Source organism: Stigmatopora argus, chromosome 9, assembly GCF_051989625.1.
Source record: "Stigmatopora argus isolate UIUO_Sarg chromosome 9, RoL_Sarg_1.0, whole genome shotgun sequence".
Taxonomy (NCBI): domain Eukaryota; kingdom Metazoa; phylum Chordata; class Actinopteri; order Syngnathiformes; family Syngnathidae; genus Stigmatopora; species Stigmatopora argus.
The window spans coordinates 5628904-5645642 of NC_135395.1; the positions used below are offsets into that span (position 1 = coordinate 5628904).

At 41.4% G+C, this 16739-nt stretch overlaps 1 protein-coding gene across 10 annotated transcripts in view; it reads right to left on the bottom strand.

Moving 5' to 3' along the window:
* Nucleotides 1-12247: 12247 nt before the first annotated feature.
* glra1 (glycine receptor, alpha 1) overlaps nucleotides 12248-16739 on the bottom strand; it is a 76822-nt gene continuing 72330 nt past the window's right edge. For all 10 annotated transcript variants that reach the window (XM_077609062.1, XM_077609063.1, XM_077609061.1 and 7 more), the window contains one exon: nucleotides 12248-15326. In XM_077609062.1, the coding sequence (XP_077465188.1) occupies nucleotides 15015-15326 (312 nt within the window). In that variant the 3' untranslated portion in view covers nucleotides 12248-15014. The remainder of the gene's footprint in view (nucleotides 15327-16739) is intronic.

Here is a 16739-nt window from a genome sequence, read left to right on the forward strand (position 1 = left end):
TCTGAGGAACTACCACCCGATGCCATCGTTGCCACGATCCAAGCAATCAAGGTACAGGAAATGTTCCCTTTGAGTCTGCCTTCATTACAGATGTGCTGTTCAGTGACAGATGTAGAGGAGACAGCTGCTGCGTCAATCAGCCCTATACCAAAAGAAGAGGTAAGGAAAGCACAACAATCTGACCTGTTCATTCGTCCTGTGTCGAATTATAAACTGTCAGGTTGTAAGCCATCAGCGGAGGAGTTGAAGTTGCTCAGCCCAAAGACAAAATGTTTGCTCAGGCAGTGGGACAAACTGATAACAGACAGTGACGGGATTCTGTACAGAACCACCACAACCCGTAAACAGTTAGTCTTACCGGAACAATATCGAGAAACAGTAATGAAAGAGTTGCATAATAACATGGGGCACCAGGGTGTCGACCGCACAGTATCCCTTGTGCGTGATCGTTTCTTCTGGCCGTATATGCAGTCTGATATTGAACATTATGTGACTAAAACCTGTCCTTGCCTAAAACAAAAAAAACCATGCCAGGAACAGAGAGCACCATTGACGAATATTGTGACAACACAGCCCTTTGAGCTGGTTTGCATTGACTTTCTCCATCTTGATCGATGCAAAGGCGGATATGAGTATATCCTCGTTATTGTCGATCACTTTACACGTTTTGTCCAAGCATATGCCACCACCTCCAAGTCAGGAAAGGCTGCTGCAAACCTTATCTTCAATGACTTTGCCCTGAAGTTTGGGTTCCCCTTACGTATCCACCATGATCAGGGAAGAGAATTTGAAAATAATTTGTTCACACAGTTGAAGAGACTCAGTGGCATGGCTGGATCCAGGACAACACCTTATCACCCGATGGGTAATGGTCAGGTGGAACGAATGAACAGGACATTGCTGCAGATGCTAAGAACACTGAGTGAGACACAGAAATCAAATTGGAAGGAGTCTTTGAACAAGCTTGTGCATGCGTACAACTGTACCCGTTGTGATGTGACAGGTTATTCACCATTTTACCTACTGTTCGGGAGATCGCCGAGGCTTCCAGTGGACATGCTCTTTGGACTGTACAACAAGTCCGATACAGATGGACAGCAGGACTATGTGGAGAAATGGAGACGAGGGATGGAGGAGGCGTACACCATTGCCACCGAGAGTGCACGGAAAGCTGCAGAACGAGGTAAAAAGCACTATGACACCAAAGTGAGGAGCTCTGTGCTACAACCAGGAGAACGCATCCTGATAAAAAACCTGACACCAAGAGGCGGACCTGGAAAACTCCGTGACTTCTGGGAAGATACAGTTCATACGGTGGTGAGGCGAATGGGATCTGATCTACCAATTTATGAAGTCAGGCCAGAAAAAGGTAAAGGGCGTTCCAGAGTTCTGCACAGAAATCTACTGATGTCCTGTGATCATTTACCTGTTGAGGCAACACTAGAAGAAGGAAAAATTGGCAAAAGTATGCAGAGAAAGAAACAGCAGCCCGTATCTCATCTTCAAGAGTCAGACGAAGACAGTGGTGACGAATATGACTTTCACTACGAGCCCCTCCAGGGGCTAAATGAGAGCGATGCTCAAGGGATGGAGTCTGAGCACAGGCCACTGCCAGCGAATCAGAGACTCGGAGTGAAGGGCCCTGCTTCCGGACCAGTACAACGAGAAGATGACTATCAGCGGGAGGACCTGCCTGGTGAGGGAACAAATCTGGCTGTTGAAGATCCTCGTGATGATCATTTATCAGAGACCTCTCCGCCAACCACTGTGAATGAACCTGAGGCGTTGACTTATGAACGGCCAAGAAGGGAGAGACATCCACCACGACGAACGACCTATGATCAGCTTGGTGTCCCCTCCTGTTATAGTACTCAGTCACCACATCAGCTGCTACCTCCTTACCCTGCACCAGGAGTGGTTCCTTGGTTAGTACACCTGCAGCCATATTACATTCAACCACCCTTTATGTATGGACTCCAACGGGCTTGAGCCTACAAGGGTGGCATGTATTATGCGAACATGGACTGTTACGACTGTGATTACAGTTTCCATCCAGTGAACGTGGACCGTACGAGGTGTGGATTATATTTGAACTGTGGCCCTTGCCGCCTGGAGTTTTCATGAGTATCAGTTTACAGAAGAGGATGTGAAATGACAAGTTCGCTAGACTGTTCAGCATAACAACCAACAAGGGGAAGATATTTGGAATATACTGATGTCGGGACGACATTTGTTTTTGTGGGGGAGAGTGTGACATACTAGAGTGTTTGATCTATTAGTGTGACATACTAGAGTGTTTGATTTATTAGTGTGACATGCTAGAGTGTTTGATTTATTAACGATTGCATGTAAAGAAGCTATGACGAGTTTGGATTGAATGTGTGTATCGGTGTTCGATTGGTGATCCTTGGATCCACATGGCAAGTGTGGGGCATGTTAAAGTAGATCGGTATTCGATTATTGATGTCTTAGCAAAGAGCTTGAGGCACGGGAGGTCTGTTGAATCATTACAGTAAAAGTTTGGATTGAACTAACAACAACATCTCGCTGTTCTGATTATTTCCCCCTGTGTGTCAAGGTATGCTGTTTGTTGTAAAGGTTGTTTGAGTTTGGGGTTTGTAATATACACTGTTTAGCGTGTGAGAAAAGAGATAATGGTTATTAATGTTTATTTACGTTTGAATTACGGGCGTGAATGTGAGAGTCTCGGTCACGCACATGGAATAGCATTTAGCACGCTACCTTCGGCCACCATTATCGTTGACAGTGTCTATAACGGTCATAGAAAGGATGTTATATTGTTGATTTTGCATTGTTTGCCCTGTTGAATAATAGTAGGACTACTGGAAGTTGTAATGGGAAAAGATATGACAAGTTATGACCGTGTGTTGAACGAGTGTGTGTGTGCATTGGGTTTTGGGTTCTAAAGTGTTGCTAATATATATTTATATATATATAGGTGTAATTGTACATTATGTTTTGGGTTCTAACGTGTTGATAATGTATATATATGGGTGTAATTGTATGTTATGGGTTTTTGTGCTGAATCATTACAGTAAAAGTTTGGATTGAACTAACAACAACATCTCGCTGTTCTGATTATTTCCCCCTGTGTGTCAAGATCGAATGCAGGGTGTAACAGACAAAATATAATATGATTCAGATATTTCTTAGGCCAGCAGAGAAGGCCTTGAAGGCCCTGACGGCCCGCCACTGGCGAAACCAATGCTGGCGACGATGAACGTGAACTCACTCAGGCACTCGACACTGATGCTGAAGGTGATGTGAATGACGAGGACAGCTACAACAGCGACGTGCCACTTGATTTTCACCAGTGAATTTGTAATTACTTACCAGTAATCGCCTTGTATTTGTGGCTATTGTTAAATAAATATGTATATGTTACCTGGTTTCTCTTTTCATCCATAAAATTTACCGCATCGTCTCAAAACTCTGACCAGCTAGTCAAAAAACCTGTCTAATTGAATGGCACCTCTGATTGAACGGCACTACGGGGGAAAGTTTGAAAAATAGAATGGCATGCCATTGAAATAGAGGTTTTACGGTAATTGTATACACGTTTGCTGTGCTATTTGTGTAACTGAAATGTTCCTTTCTCATCCAACTCATTTTTTAAAAGAGATTTTTGGTTCTAAACAAGCAGTGCTTGTCTGTCAATAAAACGTGAAAATCAAATGAAATAATTCCACGAGTCTGCCCTACAAAAGAGGAAAAATTGTTTTTTGTTGTTGTTGTCTACAACATGTAAATATTTTGACCCTATGGAAGTGAGAGTGCTTCAAAATACTGCAGTCCTCACATGACATGTAGAAAATATGACCCACATTGGTGTGTATAGATAGCACAGCGCATGCATCATCACGGTCCACTGAAGGATGATTTATGTTAATAAGTAGACCGGATGGCACGGCTCAACGCACTGCAGGAAACCAGAGCCGTTTTATGAGAGCCATCCACATGAAACCTCCACTGCTCAAAATATCACAGACTGTAAATACAGTAATTCAATTCAGTTGTTTATTTCAAACTTATAGTTCCTGACAACGTCGCAGGGCTAAGTGTTTATTTACTGTAAGTCAGGGAAAGTAGTTTAAGATGTGTTAATTTAAAATGAAAACGTCCACGAGATGGTGCTGTAGTAGTGGTAGTAGTAGTAGTAGTAGTTGTAGTAGTAGTAGGAGGAGCAGCAGTGATAGTGCTAGTAGTAGTAGGAGTAGTAGTGATAGTGGTAGTAGTAGTAGTAGTCGGAGTAGTAGTGATAGTGGTAGTAGTAGTAGTCGGAGTAGTAGTGATAGTGGTAGTAGTCGTAGTCGGGGTAGTAATGATAGTGGTAGTAGTAGTACTAGGAGTAGTAGTGATAGGGGTAGTAGTAGTACTAGGAGTAGTAGTGATAGTGGTAGTAGTAGTACTAGGAGTAGTAGTGATAGTGGTAGTAGTAGTACTAGGAGTAGTAGTGATAGTGGTAGTAGTAGTAGGAGTAGTAGTAATAGTGGTAGTAGTAGGAGTAGTAGTGATAGTAGGATTAGTAGTGAAAGTAGGAGTAGTAGTGATAGTGGTAGTAGTAGGAGTAGTAGTAATAGTGGTAGTAGTAGAAGGAGGAGGAGTAGTGATAGTGGTAGTGGTAGTAGTAGTAGTAGTAGTAGTAGTAGTAGAAATAGTAGTGATAGTGGTAGTAGTAGTAGTAGGAGTAGTAGTGATAGTGGTAGTAGTAGTAGGAGTAGTAGTGATAGTGGTAGTAGTAGTAGGAGTAGTAGTGATAGTGGTAGTAGTAGTAGGAGTAGTAATGACAGTGGTAGTAGTAGTAGGAGTAGTAGTGATAGTGGTAGTAGTAGTAGTGGTAGTGGTAGTGGTAGTAGTAGGAGTAGGAGTAGGAGTAGGAGTAGGAGTAGGAGTGGTAGTGGTAGTAGTAGTAGTAGGAGTGGTAGTGATAGTGGTAGTAGTAGTAGGAGTAGTAGTGATAGTGGTAGTAGTAGTAGGAGTAGTAGTGATAGTGGTAGTAGGAGTAGTAGTGATAGTAGTAGTAGGAGTAGTAGTGATAGTGGTAGTAGTAGTAGGAGTAGTAGTGATAGTGGTAGTAGTAGTAGTAGTGATAGTGGTAGTAGTAGTAGTAGGAGTAGGAGTAGGAGTAGGAGTAGTAGTGATAGTGGTAGTGGTAGTAGGAGTAGTAGTGATAGTGGTAGTAGTAGTAGGAGTAGTAGTGATAGTGGTAGTAGTGGTAGTGGTGGTGGTGGTAGTAGGAGTAGTAGTGATAGTGATAGTAGGAGTAGTAGTGATAGTGGTAGTAGTAGTAGGAGTAGTAGTGATAGTGGTAGTAGTAGTAGGAGTAGTAGTGATAGTGGTAGTAGTAGGAGTAGTAATGATACTGGTAGTAGGAGTAGTAGTCATAGTGGTAGTAGTAGTAGGAGTAGTAATGATACTGGTAGTAGGAGTAGTAGTCATAGTGGTAGTAGTAGTAGGAGTAGTAATGATACTGGTAGTAGGAGTAGTAGTGATAGTGGTAGTAGTAGTAGTGATAGTGGTGGTAGTAGTAGTAGGAGTAGTTTTGATAGTGGTGGTAGTAGTAGTAGTAGGAGTAGTAATGATACTGGTAGTAGGAGTAGTAGTCATAGTGGTAGTAGTAGTAGGAGTAGTAATGATAGTGGTAGTAGGAGTAGTAGTGATAGTGGTAGTAGTAGTAGTGATAGTGGTGGTAGTAGTAGTAGGAGTAGTTTTGATAGTGGTGGTAGTAGTAGTAGTAGGAGTAGTAGTGATAGTGGTAGTAGTAGTAGGAGTAGTAGTGATATTGGTAGTAGTAGTAGGAGTAGTAGTGATAGTGGTAGTAGTAGTAGGAATAGTAGTGATATTGGTAGTAGTAGTAGTAGTGATAGTGGTAGTAGTAGTAGGAGTAGTAGTTATATTGGTAGTAGTAGTAGGAGTAGTAGTGATAGTGGTAGTAGTAGTAGGAATAGTAGTGATATTGGTAGTAGTAGTAGGAGTAGTAGTGATAGTGGTAGTAGTAGTAGGAGTAGTAGTGATATTGGTAGTAGTAGTAGGAGTAGTAGTGATAGTGGTAGTAGTAGTAGTAATAGTAGTAGGGGTTGAGTAATACATCAACTATATGAGGGTGTCTCATCTCATCTCATTTTCTGAACCGCTTCATCCTCATTAGGGTCGCGGGGGGGTAGTGGTAGTGGTCACGTTTTTATTTGTTGTTTGTTTTAATCAGTTTTGCATGGCGACCATTTCTTTTTGCAACGCTGTAGAGAAACCATATAAATAAATAATTTTTAACACTAGATTGCATGCAGACCTGCATATGTTTTTATCATGGCTTGGTCAGACACTGTTTTAACTCACTGGCTGGCATTCACATTGATAGACATCCAATCTATTTGAAGTGGGAGATTTTGCTAGCGAACAAATGAATGTTTGTCCACGTTTTCTTCAGACTTCCTGTAGGTGTCCCGAGACTTCTTTACCTACATGTCATCATTTACTTTTCAATGTCTGGTGTTGATGCCGAGAAAGTGTTATCCACATTTTCTTGCTGCTTCCAGATCGTTTTCCAAATTCACCTTTTGAATGACTGACAAGGTTTTTGCGACTTGTAACAGGCCTCTTGAGCACCCGCGTGGTTCTGACAGCTGATTGGTCGAGAGCCACAGGTGCGCTTGACACCGAAAAAGCAGCTTTATGACATAGGACTTAACCCCTACGTGCATTTGTTTAACCACTCAAATATCTCACTGGCAGCCATTGACGGCATTAGACGTCCAAACCATTTTCACTGCAAGGGGCCAGTGTTGACTAATCGGACAGTTAATTCAATGATGAATTTAGTATGTGCGAAATGGCACTTTTTTGCAATTGCCTTCATAATTTATTCTTTCATTTATTCATTTTCTGAACCGCTTTATCCTCATTAGGGGCACCGGGGGTGCTGGAGCCCAGCTAACTCCAGGCCAGAGGCGGGGGACACCCTGAATCGGTGGCCAGCCAATCGCAGGACACCTAGGGGCAATTTATAATGTCCAATCAGCCTACCATGCATGTGTTTGGAATGTGGGAGGAAACCAGTGTACCCGGAGAAAACCCACGTACGCCCGGGAGAACATGCACATAGGTAGAACGACCTGGATTTGAACCACTGTGAGGCCGACGCCCTAACCACTCAGCCCCCATGCCGCCCTCTTTAAATTATAATATATATAATATTCAAGAATGTAGCACCAATAATACAAAATTAACTGAAATCAAATGAAAAAAAGTCATTACGTGGAACACTGTGATCTACAGATCATCAATTCCAAACATTACAACTAATGCACTTGCAACAACTTTCTTATAACTAGATGAGGTCATCAGGCATCATAAGGCTACATTATGACAAATTTAAAGTTTATTCAAACAGACAAAATTCAGCATCTCCAACTACAACTAGCTGCGTACTTCCACCTACTGTACACATGATTAACAGAAGATTGCAAGCAACAATTGGGTACATACAGCCACCTACTGTACGTCGTATGAAGGACCCTTTCTTCCAGCTTGATTTCACCATCAAACAGTTGCCAACAATAATCAAATTCGTTGTCACCAAATGTAGTTATCAATGTATCTATATATAAAACCCCTATAGCATAATCCTCACCGACCTGCTTCACCCAACCAAAGCTCTTCCAGAGAGTTCATCAGTTTACTAATCACATCTTAACCCACGCCTACTGCACCTTCGTCTCGGAGTCTCTTAGGGACCTCATCACTCTCGACTTCCACGGCGCGTTCAGCGGCCCGCATGATCCACGCCTCAGTCACCTTTGCCAAGTTGCCATTTTTAGAACTATGCATTTTAAATCATCTGTTAAAGCCTTATTTCTCAAGGTTCACTGCATGTTTATTCCCATATAAGAACTCCGGTAAAAGCCATTTGTTCTGACAGAGGAGTCAAAAACAACGCACTGGGGCAGTCCATTACGGTACACGGTCGATTGGTCGCCGGTCTTTTGGTCGCCGATCTTTTGGTCGCCGGTCTTTTGGTCTTCCGGAAGGTTATTGATAATTACCATTTAAATCGTTGCTCAAATTCCCTAAATACAAACTGCGAATTACTATTTAGTCATACTTAATGCCCTAGTAATTATTAGGCTAAACAAAAGCTCCCAATTTCCCGGACTTTTATTGTTTTTTGTCGGAGAACTTGTTAAGACCCTGACGGACGTACCTTCTTAAAGGGACAAAGCATGTACATACAAACTCTTATACACTCACAGGTCGGCTCAGTGAAACTGCTCATGGCCATTGTTGGCTTTTATTGATGCAAAGACCGTGTTGTTTTACCTTGTTTTGTCGCCGGTCTTTTGGTCGTCGGTCTTTTGGTCGCCCGTTGTCGCGGTCGGGGCGACCAAAAGACGGCGACCAAAAGACGGCGACCAAAAGACGGCGACCAAAAGACGGCGACCAAAAGACGGCGACCAAAAGACGGCGACCAAAAGACGGCGACCAAAAGACGGCGACCAAAAGACGGCGACCAAAAGACGGCGACCAAAAGACGGCGACCAAAAGACGGCGACCAAAAGACGGCGACCAAAAGACGGCGACCAAAAGACGGCGACCAAAAGACGGCGACCAAAAGACGGCGACCAAAAGACGGCGACCAAAAGACCGGCGACCAATCGACCGCACACGGTCCATTAGCATCTCAGCCTTGCCTGAGATGTAATAGAATGACTTACTCTCTGTCTTGTAAGCATTATTACAGAAGTTGAAAACAAAGCGAGGGCGGCCCGGCAGCCTCACAGTGGTGGTCCTATGTTCAAATCCAGGTGGTCCACCTGTGTGGAGTTTCTCTCCGGGCCTGCGAGGGTTTTCTCTGGTTCCTCCCACATTCCAAAAACATGCAGAGTGGCTGATTGGACACTCTAAATTGCCTGCAGGTATGAGAGTGAGTGCGAATTGTTGTTTGTCTCCTTGTGCCCTGTGATTGGCTGGCCACCAATTCAGGTTGTCCCCCGCCTCTGCCCTGAAGTCAGCTAGGATAGGCTCCAGCACCCCCTGCAACCCTAGTGAGGAAAAAGCGGTCCAGAAAATGAGACGAGATGAGATGAGTGTATTTACTGTTTTTTATAACTAAAAAAGAAGATTCAAATAAATATTAATTGTTTTTTTTCCCTTTTGGGGGTATAAAAAAGTACAAATCAAAATACAACAGAAAATGTGTTATGAAGAGGCCCAAAAGGGGGGTTTGGACAATGTCGAAATGATTTATTTTGGCAGTCTTTAGTTGGCCCCCCAAATGAAACCTTAACTAGACGTGAGTTTGACACCCCTGATCAACACGTGAGCATTCAATTACGCCTCGGGTCCAAAATAACGCTTTACTTAGAAAGGGGGTGAAGTGGAGTTTGTATGATGTTGTCAACGTGTATGGACACGTGCATAAAGACAGACGAGTGAGTCCCTCTTTGATTTTATTTACAGATCAATAAATCACACTCAAAAACAAACAAACGAACGAACAATTACATAGAAATACACACATGACCCTGAAAAATGCGAACAAGGACAACGCATAAGGACACAAAACGACAACAATCAACCAAAGTAAGCCTATTGAAAGACTAACACCCAAAAGCAGACGCTCCAAAATAAAAATAAAATATTTAGTTGTCCACTAGATGTCGCCGCCCTCTCAGTAAATGTGACAAGTCGTCGACGTGAACACTGCAGAGATGCTGTCAAATTAATTCCCTCATTAAAATAAATATTGCCTCACTGTTATGGGTTCGATCGCAAGTCGGTCCTCACTGTGTGGAGATTGTTCTCCTTGGGCTTGTGTGGGTTTTCTCCGGGTACTCTGGTTTCCTTGCAGATCCCAATCTGGCAGTGGCGGTGCGTGAATTTTCTAGTGACGCCTTCAGCTGTCGGAATCAATCCAACACTCAAAAGCTATTTTATGGCTATAAAACCTCTACTGCAGCTACAGCTGCAACACAAAAAATCATCAATAATAACCTCATACAATTGAAATATTATTTAGGAATATAGCCATATTTTACTCACCAAAAATCGTTTTCAACTGTAGACAATATCAATCCTCCTTTCTTTACACCTTCTTTTCTATCGCCATCGAAGCTAATGCTGAAAGTCGAGCCTGTCCTGTCGTATTTCTGGCATCCGATTTAGTGCTGAAAATGTTTGTTCCCGGTTTTGACAGGATTGCTTGCTTTGGAGTTGTCTGACCTTTCTTAATGATGTCCAGCTTTTTTTTCTTGAAAAGTCCATCTTGAAAATGGCTTTGAGTTCCATTTCTTCTCCCCCTTCAACCATTGCGGGTTGACAAAACCACTATTAAATCAACACAACAATATTGGATTGGATTGGATAACTTTATTCATCCCGTATCTGGGAAATTTCATTGTGGCAGTAGCAAGAGGGTGATTAGACAGAACAACAAAGCAAAAGCACAAAGTACAAAGCAAATCATATTTGCTTGTGCAGCACGCTCCAGATACAGTTTGGTAGCTCTGGCTAGTCCACTCTATCACTGGCCAATCATAGTTGGTGAAAGTGATGACGTATCCCTACGCCTGCGAGAAGGTAATGACATATCCCTACGCCTGCGAGAAGGCAATGACGTATCCCTACGCCTGCGAGAAGGCCTTGGTGTCACCAAATTGAATTCTGGTTGGTTAAAGCAACAGTCTTATCGACGCTTGTTTAATGCAGCAGAGGCTGCAGAACTGATTGTGAAGGCCTTGAGGCAGATTTCTGACCCTGGCAACAAATAATGGCTGAAATGTGATTGGTTAAATGCTTCAATATGAAAACACACATCTGGAAGCAGTGCAACCAGGGGGAAAGTAAGCTAACAGACAATTTGGAATTATTTAATAAGTATTCATGGGCAAAATATAATTAACATCAGTCTGTGATTCAGATATTTCTTAGGCCATCAGAGAAGGCCTTGAAGGCCCTGACGGCACACCACTGCAAACTGGAGACTCTAGATTTTCTCTAGGTGTGAGCGTGAATGGTTGTCCTTTGTCTCCTTGTGCCTTGCGATTGGCTGGCCTGGAGTCAGCTAGGATAGGCTCCAGCACCCCCTGTGACCCTAGTGAGGATAAAGCGGTTCAGAAAATGAGATGAGATAATTCATAACAGTGCGCATAACATAATTTTATGAGTTTTTTACAAGTTGTGTGTTTCACAACGTAACATACCATACTTTGTGCAAACATCATGCACATGACTTTATACTTGGAGCGCATGAGTTTAAACTTCGTGGGTACAAAGTAGTATTTGGTCGTGTGCACAAAGTACTTCTTGTGCATGATGTGGGTACTGTGAGCTCTCGAACTATGCTACCTACCTTGCAAAATAGACCAGCGATTTCCTCTCAGTTTACTGTTCAAATGTCTTTCACTAATAATGACACTTTGACATGCCAGGATTTTAAAAATGTCTTTATTGCTCATCCCCAGCCCAAAATTAAATCATCTTTACCGCCCTTCTTGTAGCTTTAGCCAAAAGAACAAAGAATACGCGCATGAAGTATAAAATCGTGTGCACAAAATATGAATTCGCGTATCTGTGTTTACCATAGAGACAATCTTTGTTTATTTTAATTTTTTTCTCGCATCACACGTTACTGTGTATTTCCTCATATTGCGATGATTCGTATCATGATTTAAATTCAATGAATCTAGATAATACGCTTTAAGAGGATTACAGTAATCCCTCAATTATCGCGGCTTCACTACATAGCGTTTTTTTCTGTGGATTTTTTTTTGTAATTTTTTTTTTGTAAGTTCATAAAAATGTGAAAATCCACGCTGAAACTTGCAAGCGGAAGCCACTTTGTGCAGTTGTTTCGGCAGATTGCAAGGCAAGGAGGCTGCGCTGCCTACTAGTGGATGGGAGTGGACTGCTTGCCACCTATTGTTTATTTTCACAAAAATCAATGTGTAAAACTCAATTCAGACAGATTTTGAATTGTCACGAGAATTGTGGGATGAAATATTAATGAATGTATGGCAGAATCGATTAAAAAAAACTTTTCAGACATCAAGATTATTTGAATTTTAATCTTTTTTTTATTTTTTGAACTTGACACAGATCTGGCAGCGAGCCGCCATCGACATTGTTCAAAATGATGTTGATAAAAGGTCATTAATAGAATAATTAGTAGGACATATTTCAATAAATAGAATATATATATATTATATACAGTTACAGCAGAAATGCTACATTCTTTTTTTGTTCTTCTTTAAATTGCTTCACAGTTTTTTCTTTGTTGTGCGCAAGCAAAACATCTGCCAATCTCTTTGTTTTCATGCAAAATATATTTTGTCAGATCTCAGAAAAGAAAACTCATTTGCCACACTTTTTTTTTTTAATTTTCTTTTTTCTACCCGCACGCCGCAAAGCAAAAAGGAGTGGTTGGACACCGCAGAAGCTCGTCAAGCCAAAGGAAGGAAGAGAAAAGTAAGGCCATTCCGACGTGTGCAAAAAAGATTCCCGACCAATCGTTTCAAATCGATCAAACATGCTAACTTGAAAAGACAAGCTCCGAAATAGAGAAGCCCCGCCTTCCTGCCCCTAACCCAGAGGGTAGAATAACACAGCGTGATGCCGCGACCTCGCCCGCGTCGGAAGCACAAAAACATTTGCGGGTCAGAGGTCAGAGGTGGGCAAAATATACATATGCAGCCACGCTGACATTACGCAAGACATTAGTCTCATTTGTTTGGAGTAAAACGGACAAAAATGGAAATAAATCATTAAAAAATGAGTAACTCAAGTGACAATACAATAAAATTGATTTCATGAAAGTAACAAAATCATCAATTACTTGTAATTGTAAATAACAGTAAAAAAATGGCATGTTCTCATTTATTCATCACTCTCAATAATTTAACAGTATTATTGTGAATAAAGTGTAAATAATTTTAATTTAATTTTTATATTATTCATTGAAAATGAAAAATATTACAAAATTAACAATAACTGTTATTGTAACTAAAATACCCAAAATATTTGTATTGCTAGAATTTCTCTCAACCTGAAAATTAATTTCATTTAGTTTGAGTAGTGATATTGATTTTCATTGATATGAAATCGAATCAAAAAATGAAACCATTAAATATCCATAAAAAATAATTCATCTCAAAAATTTAACCGAACCACTTGAAATAAAAATATTTACATTTTCATATTTTAAATGCATTGTTTCGAACAACATAAAAATGATCACTAAGATTGTAAAGCAATCATTAAAAAAATATAAATCATGAAATCATTAGCAAGAGATATTTTTGACTAATGTTAAATATACATGAAAATAGTTATTTCGTCAGCATTTTTGCTCTTGAAAAAGTTTGCCCACCCCCGGTTTTCTAGGTCCTTGTTTTGTCTTCGCATTTTGTATTTTCTTTATTTCTTCGCGTGCACACAATTGTTAGCCAGCTAGCTAGCTAGTTAGCGGTGGCGGCTATGGCACAAAATGTGATCAAAGCTCATCACGGCATCACCCGAAAAATAACACGACGGGTGATGCTGATGCACTGTCACCGTGGAGACGGGCAGCGGGATAACACTTCGGCTTTGTGAAAAATACCTCCGTCGCCCCCTACTGGCCAGGAGCGCAACGAACACGATAAATGAAAAAGCCCAAACGGCGACGACCAAGTTTGTCGTCACGATGAAATGAAAGCCCGGCCACGAGCAGTCGCCGGGCCTCGGACGCTTGACACGACGTCGGACGTCGGCGGTCGACGCCCACGTGCTTTGCATTAGATACGAAGCGCTTTGCATAGAGTAGCCGACCGAGCCTTGTATTATTAGAAACTACTTCAAAAATCAAATCATTCAAATGATTAAAAAATACATATCACACGTAATTTGGATTTAAAAAAAAAATCATAAATGAATTAAATCAAGAAAATCTGGATGTCCTAATTATCATAAGTAGAGTACATAAAAAATAATGCTTTAAAATCTTTGGAAAGAATTCAAAAATTGCATGAATGCAGTTTAACATAAAAAAAGTATACATTTATTAAATATTAATAATGATAATTTAAAGAATTGTAATATAAAACTTTAAAAAAATAAAATATATAAAGCATAAAAGGGAAATTGTAGTAGTAATAGGCAGAAAATAAAACAAAATTATCAGTTCAAAATGGAAAAAATAATCAACCATGAAACTTAATAAATTAAAGCATTGCGATATCAACCAAAAAAATGAAAAAATATATGAAATTACAATATGATAAAAAGCGATTTTGAGTGGGGATGCTTTACTGTCCCATTTTTAGTCACTTCCTGTTAATTTGAGGGGATTTTTATAAAACCATTACTACCTGTCCCTCCCAGTCCAACGGCTTGAACTTGTATTGCCATCAATACCAGCGAATGAGTTCATCTTGGGGCACTTCCTATTGATTTTGTGGCATTTATAGCTCACTTCCTACAAATTTGGGGCTATTCTGGCTCACTTTCTTTTTATGTCACTTTCTCTTGATTTTGGCTCACAAAAAAAAAAAGAATTCCAGGGTCACTTGCTGTTCATTTTGAATAAAGTTCAATTAAGTTTAGGGATCACTTTCTTTTGTCATTGGAAATGTACGGAGAAATTTTGTACATTTCCCCCCCAAAAAAGCATCCCCACAATAAGCAATTGCTACATCAGGGGTTATAGCGTGCTAGCATTAGCATAGAAGCAAAATTTAGTTTAAAAGCACATTAGCATCCCATCACGGGGCAGAGCTCCACTTTGTGACCTTTTTCCGCGCCCACGCACACTCGTGACTCCTCCCTTGCGCTGGGTGGGCGTGGCCTCCGTCGCTGTGAAAAGACACTTTTTTCCCCCCTTCTTTTTTTTTTTTTGGCATGCAGCCATTGGATTCTTGTCTTCGGGAAGACAAAGAGGAGGATGAAGAGTTGTCGGCCTTTTGTCCAGAAGAGGAAGATGAAGGATGGAGAGGAAGGACAGAGGAGAAAGATTAAGTGTTTTATTGTTTGTGTATGTCCTCGCTGCGGATGATCTTGTAGGTGATCCAATAGAAGATGTTGAAAATGAGGAAGACGAGGGGGAAGGCCACGCGCGACACCGTGTCGATGCGTTTGGCGCGACCGATGAAGAGTTTCTTCATCTCCTCGATGCTTTTCTCGGGCGGCCCACCGCCGGTCGGCGCCCCACCTGTCGCAGCCGCGTTGTTCTTGTTGCCCTTGATGGCCGCCATGCCGTCTTTCTGCAGGCACGCCGGACCCACGCCGTAACCCGAGCCTGCGAAGCTGAAGCGCCCGTCGCCGCCGTCATCCTCCTGTCGTGGGAACAAAAAATTCACGTTTGGATTCAAAGATACTCTCTGCCTGCCATTGACGGCGTTAGATGTTCAATCCACTCATTCACCCTTCTTAATCAAATTTCAATACAGTGGTACCTCGAGAAACGAGCTTAATGCGTTCCGGGACTGAGCTCGTATGTCGATTTTCTCGTAACTCAAACGAACGTTTCCCATAGAAATGAACTAAAAATAAATTAATTCGTTCCAACCCTCTGAAAAAACACCAAAAACAGGATATTGGATTGGAAAAACATTTTTATTTGTTCTAATTCGCCATCTATTAACAAAGTAACAAATAACTAGTGGTTTAATAGAACTAAAATGTGTTTAGTAGTACTAAAATTAGACGGATTTCACGGAGGGGAGAGGGGGGGGGGGGATTTGCACGGCAACGTGCTCGTAACATAACAAACAAATTTAAATGAACTTGGATTACGATGTAGACACACTCAAAAATAAATTTAATCTAACCTTACACTAAACTTAATTCTAATTTTGTTTTAACTTTTGATACCTTTCTTCTCCCAGGTTGGCTTTTTTTTGCCCCGCCTCCACACTGACTTTCAGTCAATATCGAGGGTAGTTTGAGTTTGTATTCCCTTCAAAATATTCCCACTAATCAGCCGGAGTTTTTAAAAGGAATCTATCGAGGGTTGTTTGCTTTTGTCTTCCCTTCAAAATATTCCGAAAATGGCGCACACAAATGTCCTCACAATAGGATAACGCACGACCACTTGCCAGCTTGCCCGGAAAGTAGTACTCCTCTCGTATTAGCGAACAAGCTCCGCCATTGGCACTGACTAACGGGGGGGGGGGGGGGGGGGGGGGAAAACACAGAAAAAAATGCAACGCTCCGCCCAGTGCTCGTAGAGACATTACACGAGGTAGTTGCGAACAGAAAGACAGTGCCCATGATGTTCTTAGAGCAGCGTCTTGCGTCCGCTGTATGCTCGTATATCAAAATTTGTCTTGTATCTCAGGATAAATATTTGCTCAAAATTGTACTCGTATCTCAAATTGCTCGTATGTCGGGGCACTCGTATGTCGGGTTGCACTCGTATGTCGAGGTATTACAGTATATATAATTTTTAACTACAGTAATACCTTGATATACGAGTGCCCCAACATACGAGAAATTTGAGATACGAGTAAAATTCCAAGCAAATATTTGCCTTGAGATACAAGACAAATTTTGAGATAGCCAGGTGGCCGAGACGCGAGAGGCTTCTTATGATAACAGCGCGCTGTCTTTCTCGCCACATTTCCCTTGTGTCAAGATATCTACGAGCACTGGGCAGAGCGTTGCATTTTTTTTCGTGTTTTTGGGGTAAGTCAGTGCAGAATTAAGGGGAAAAACAATGGGTCCAAAGCAAGCAGGTGCAATGAAGG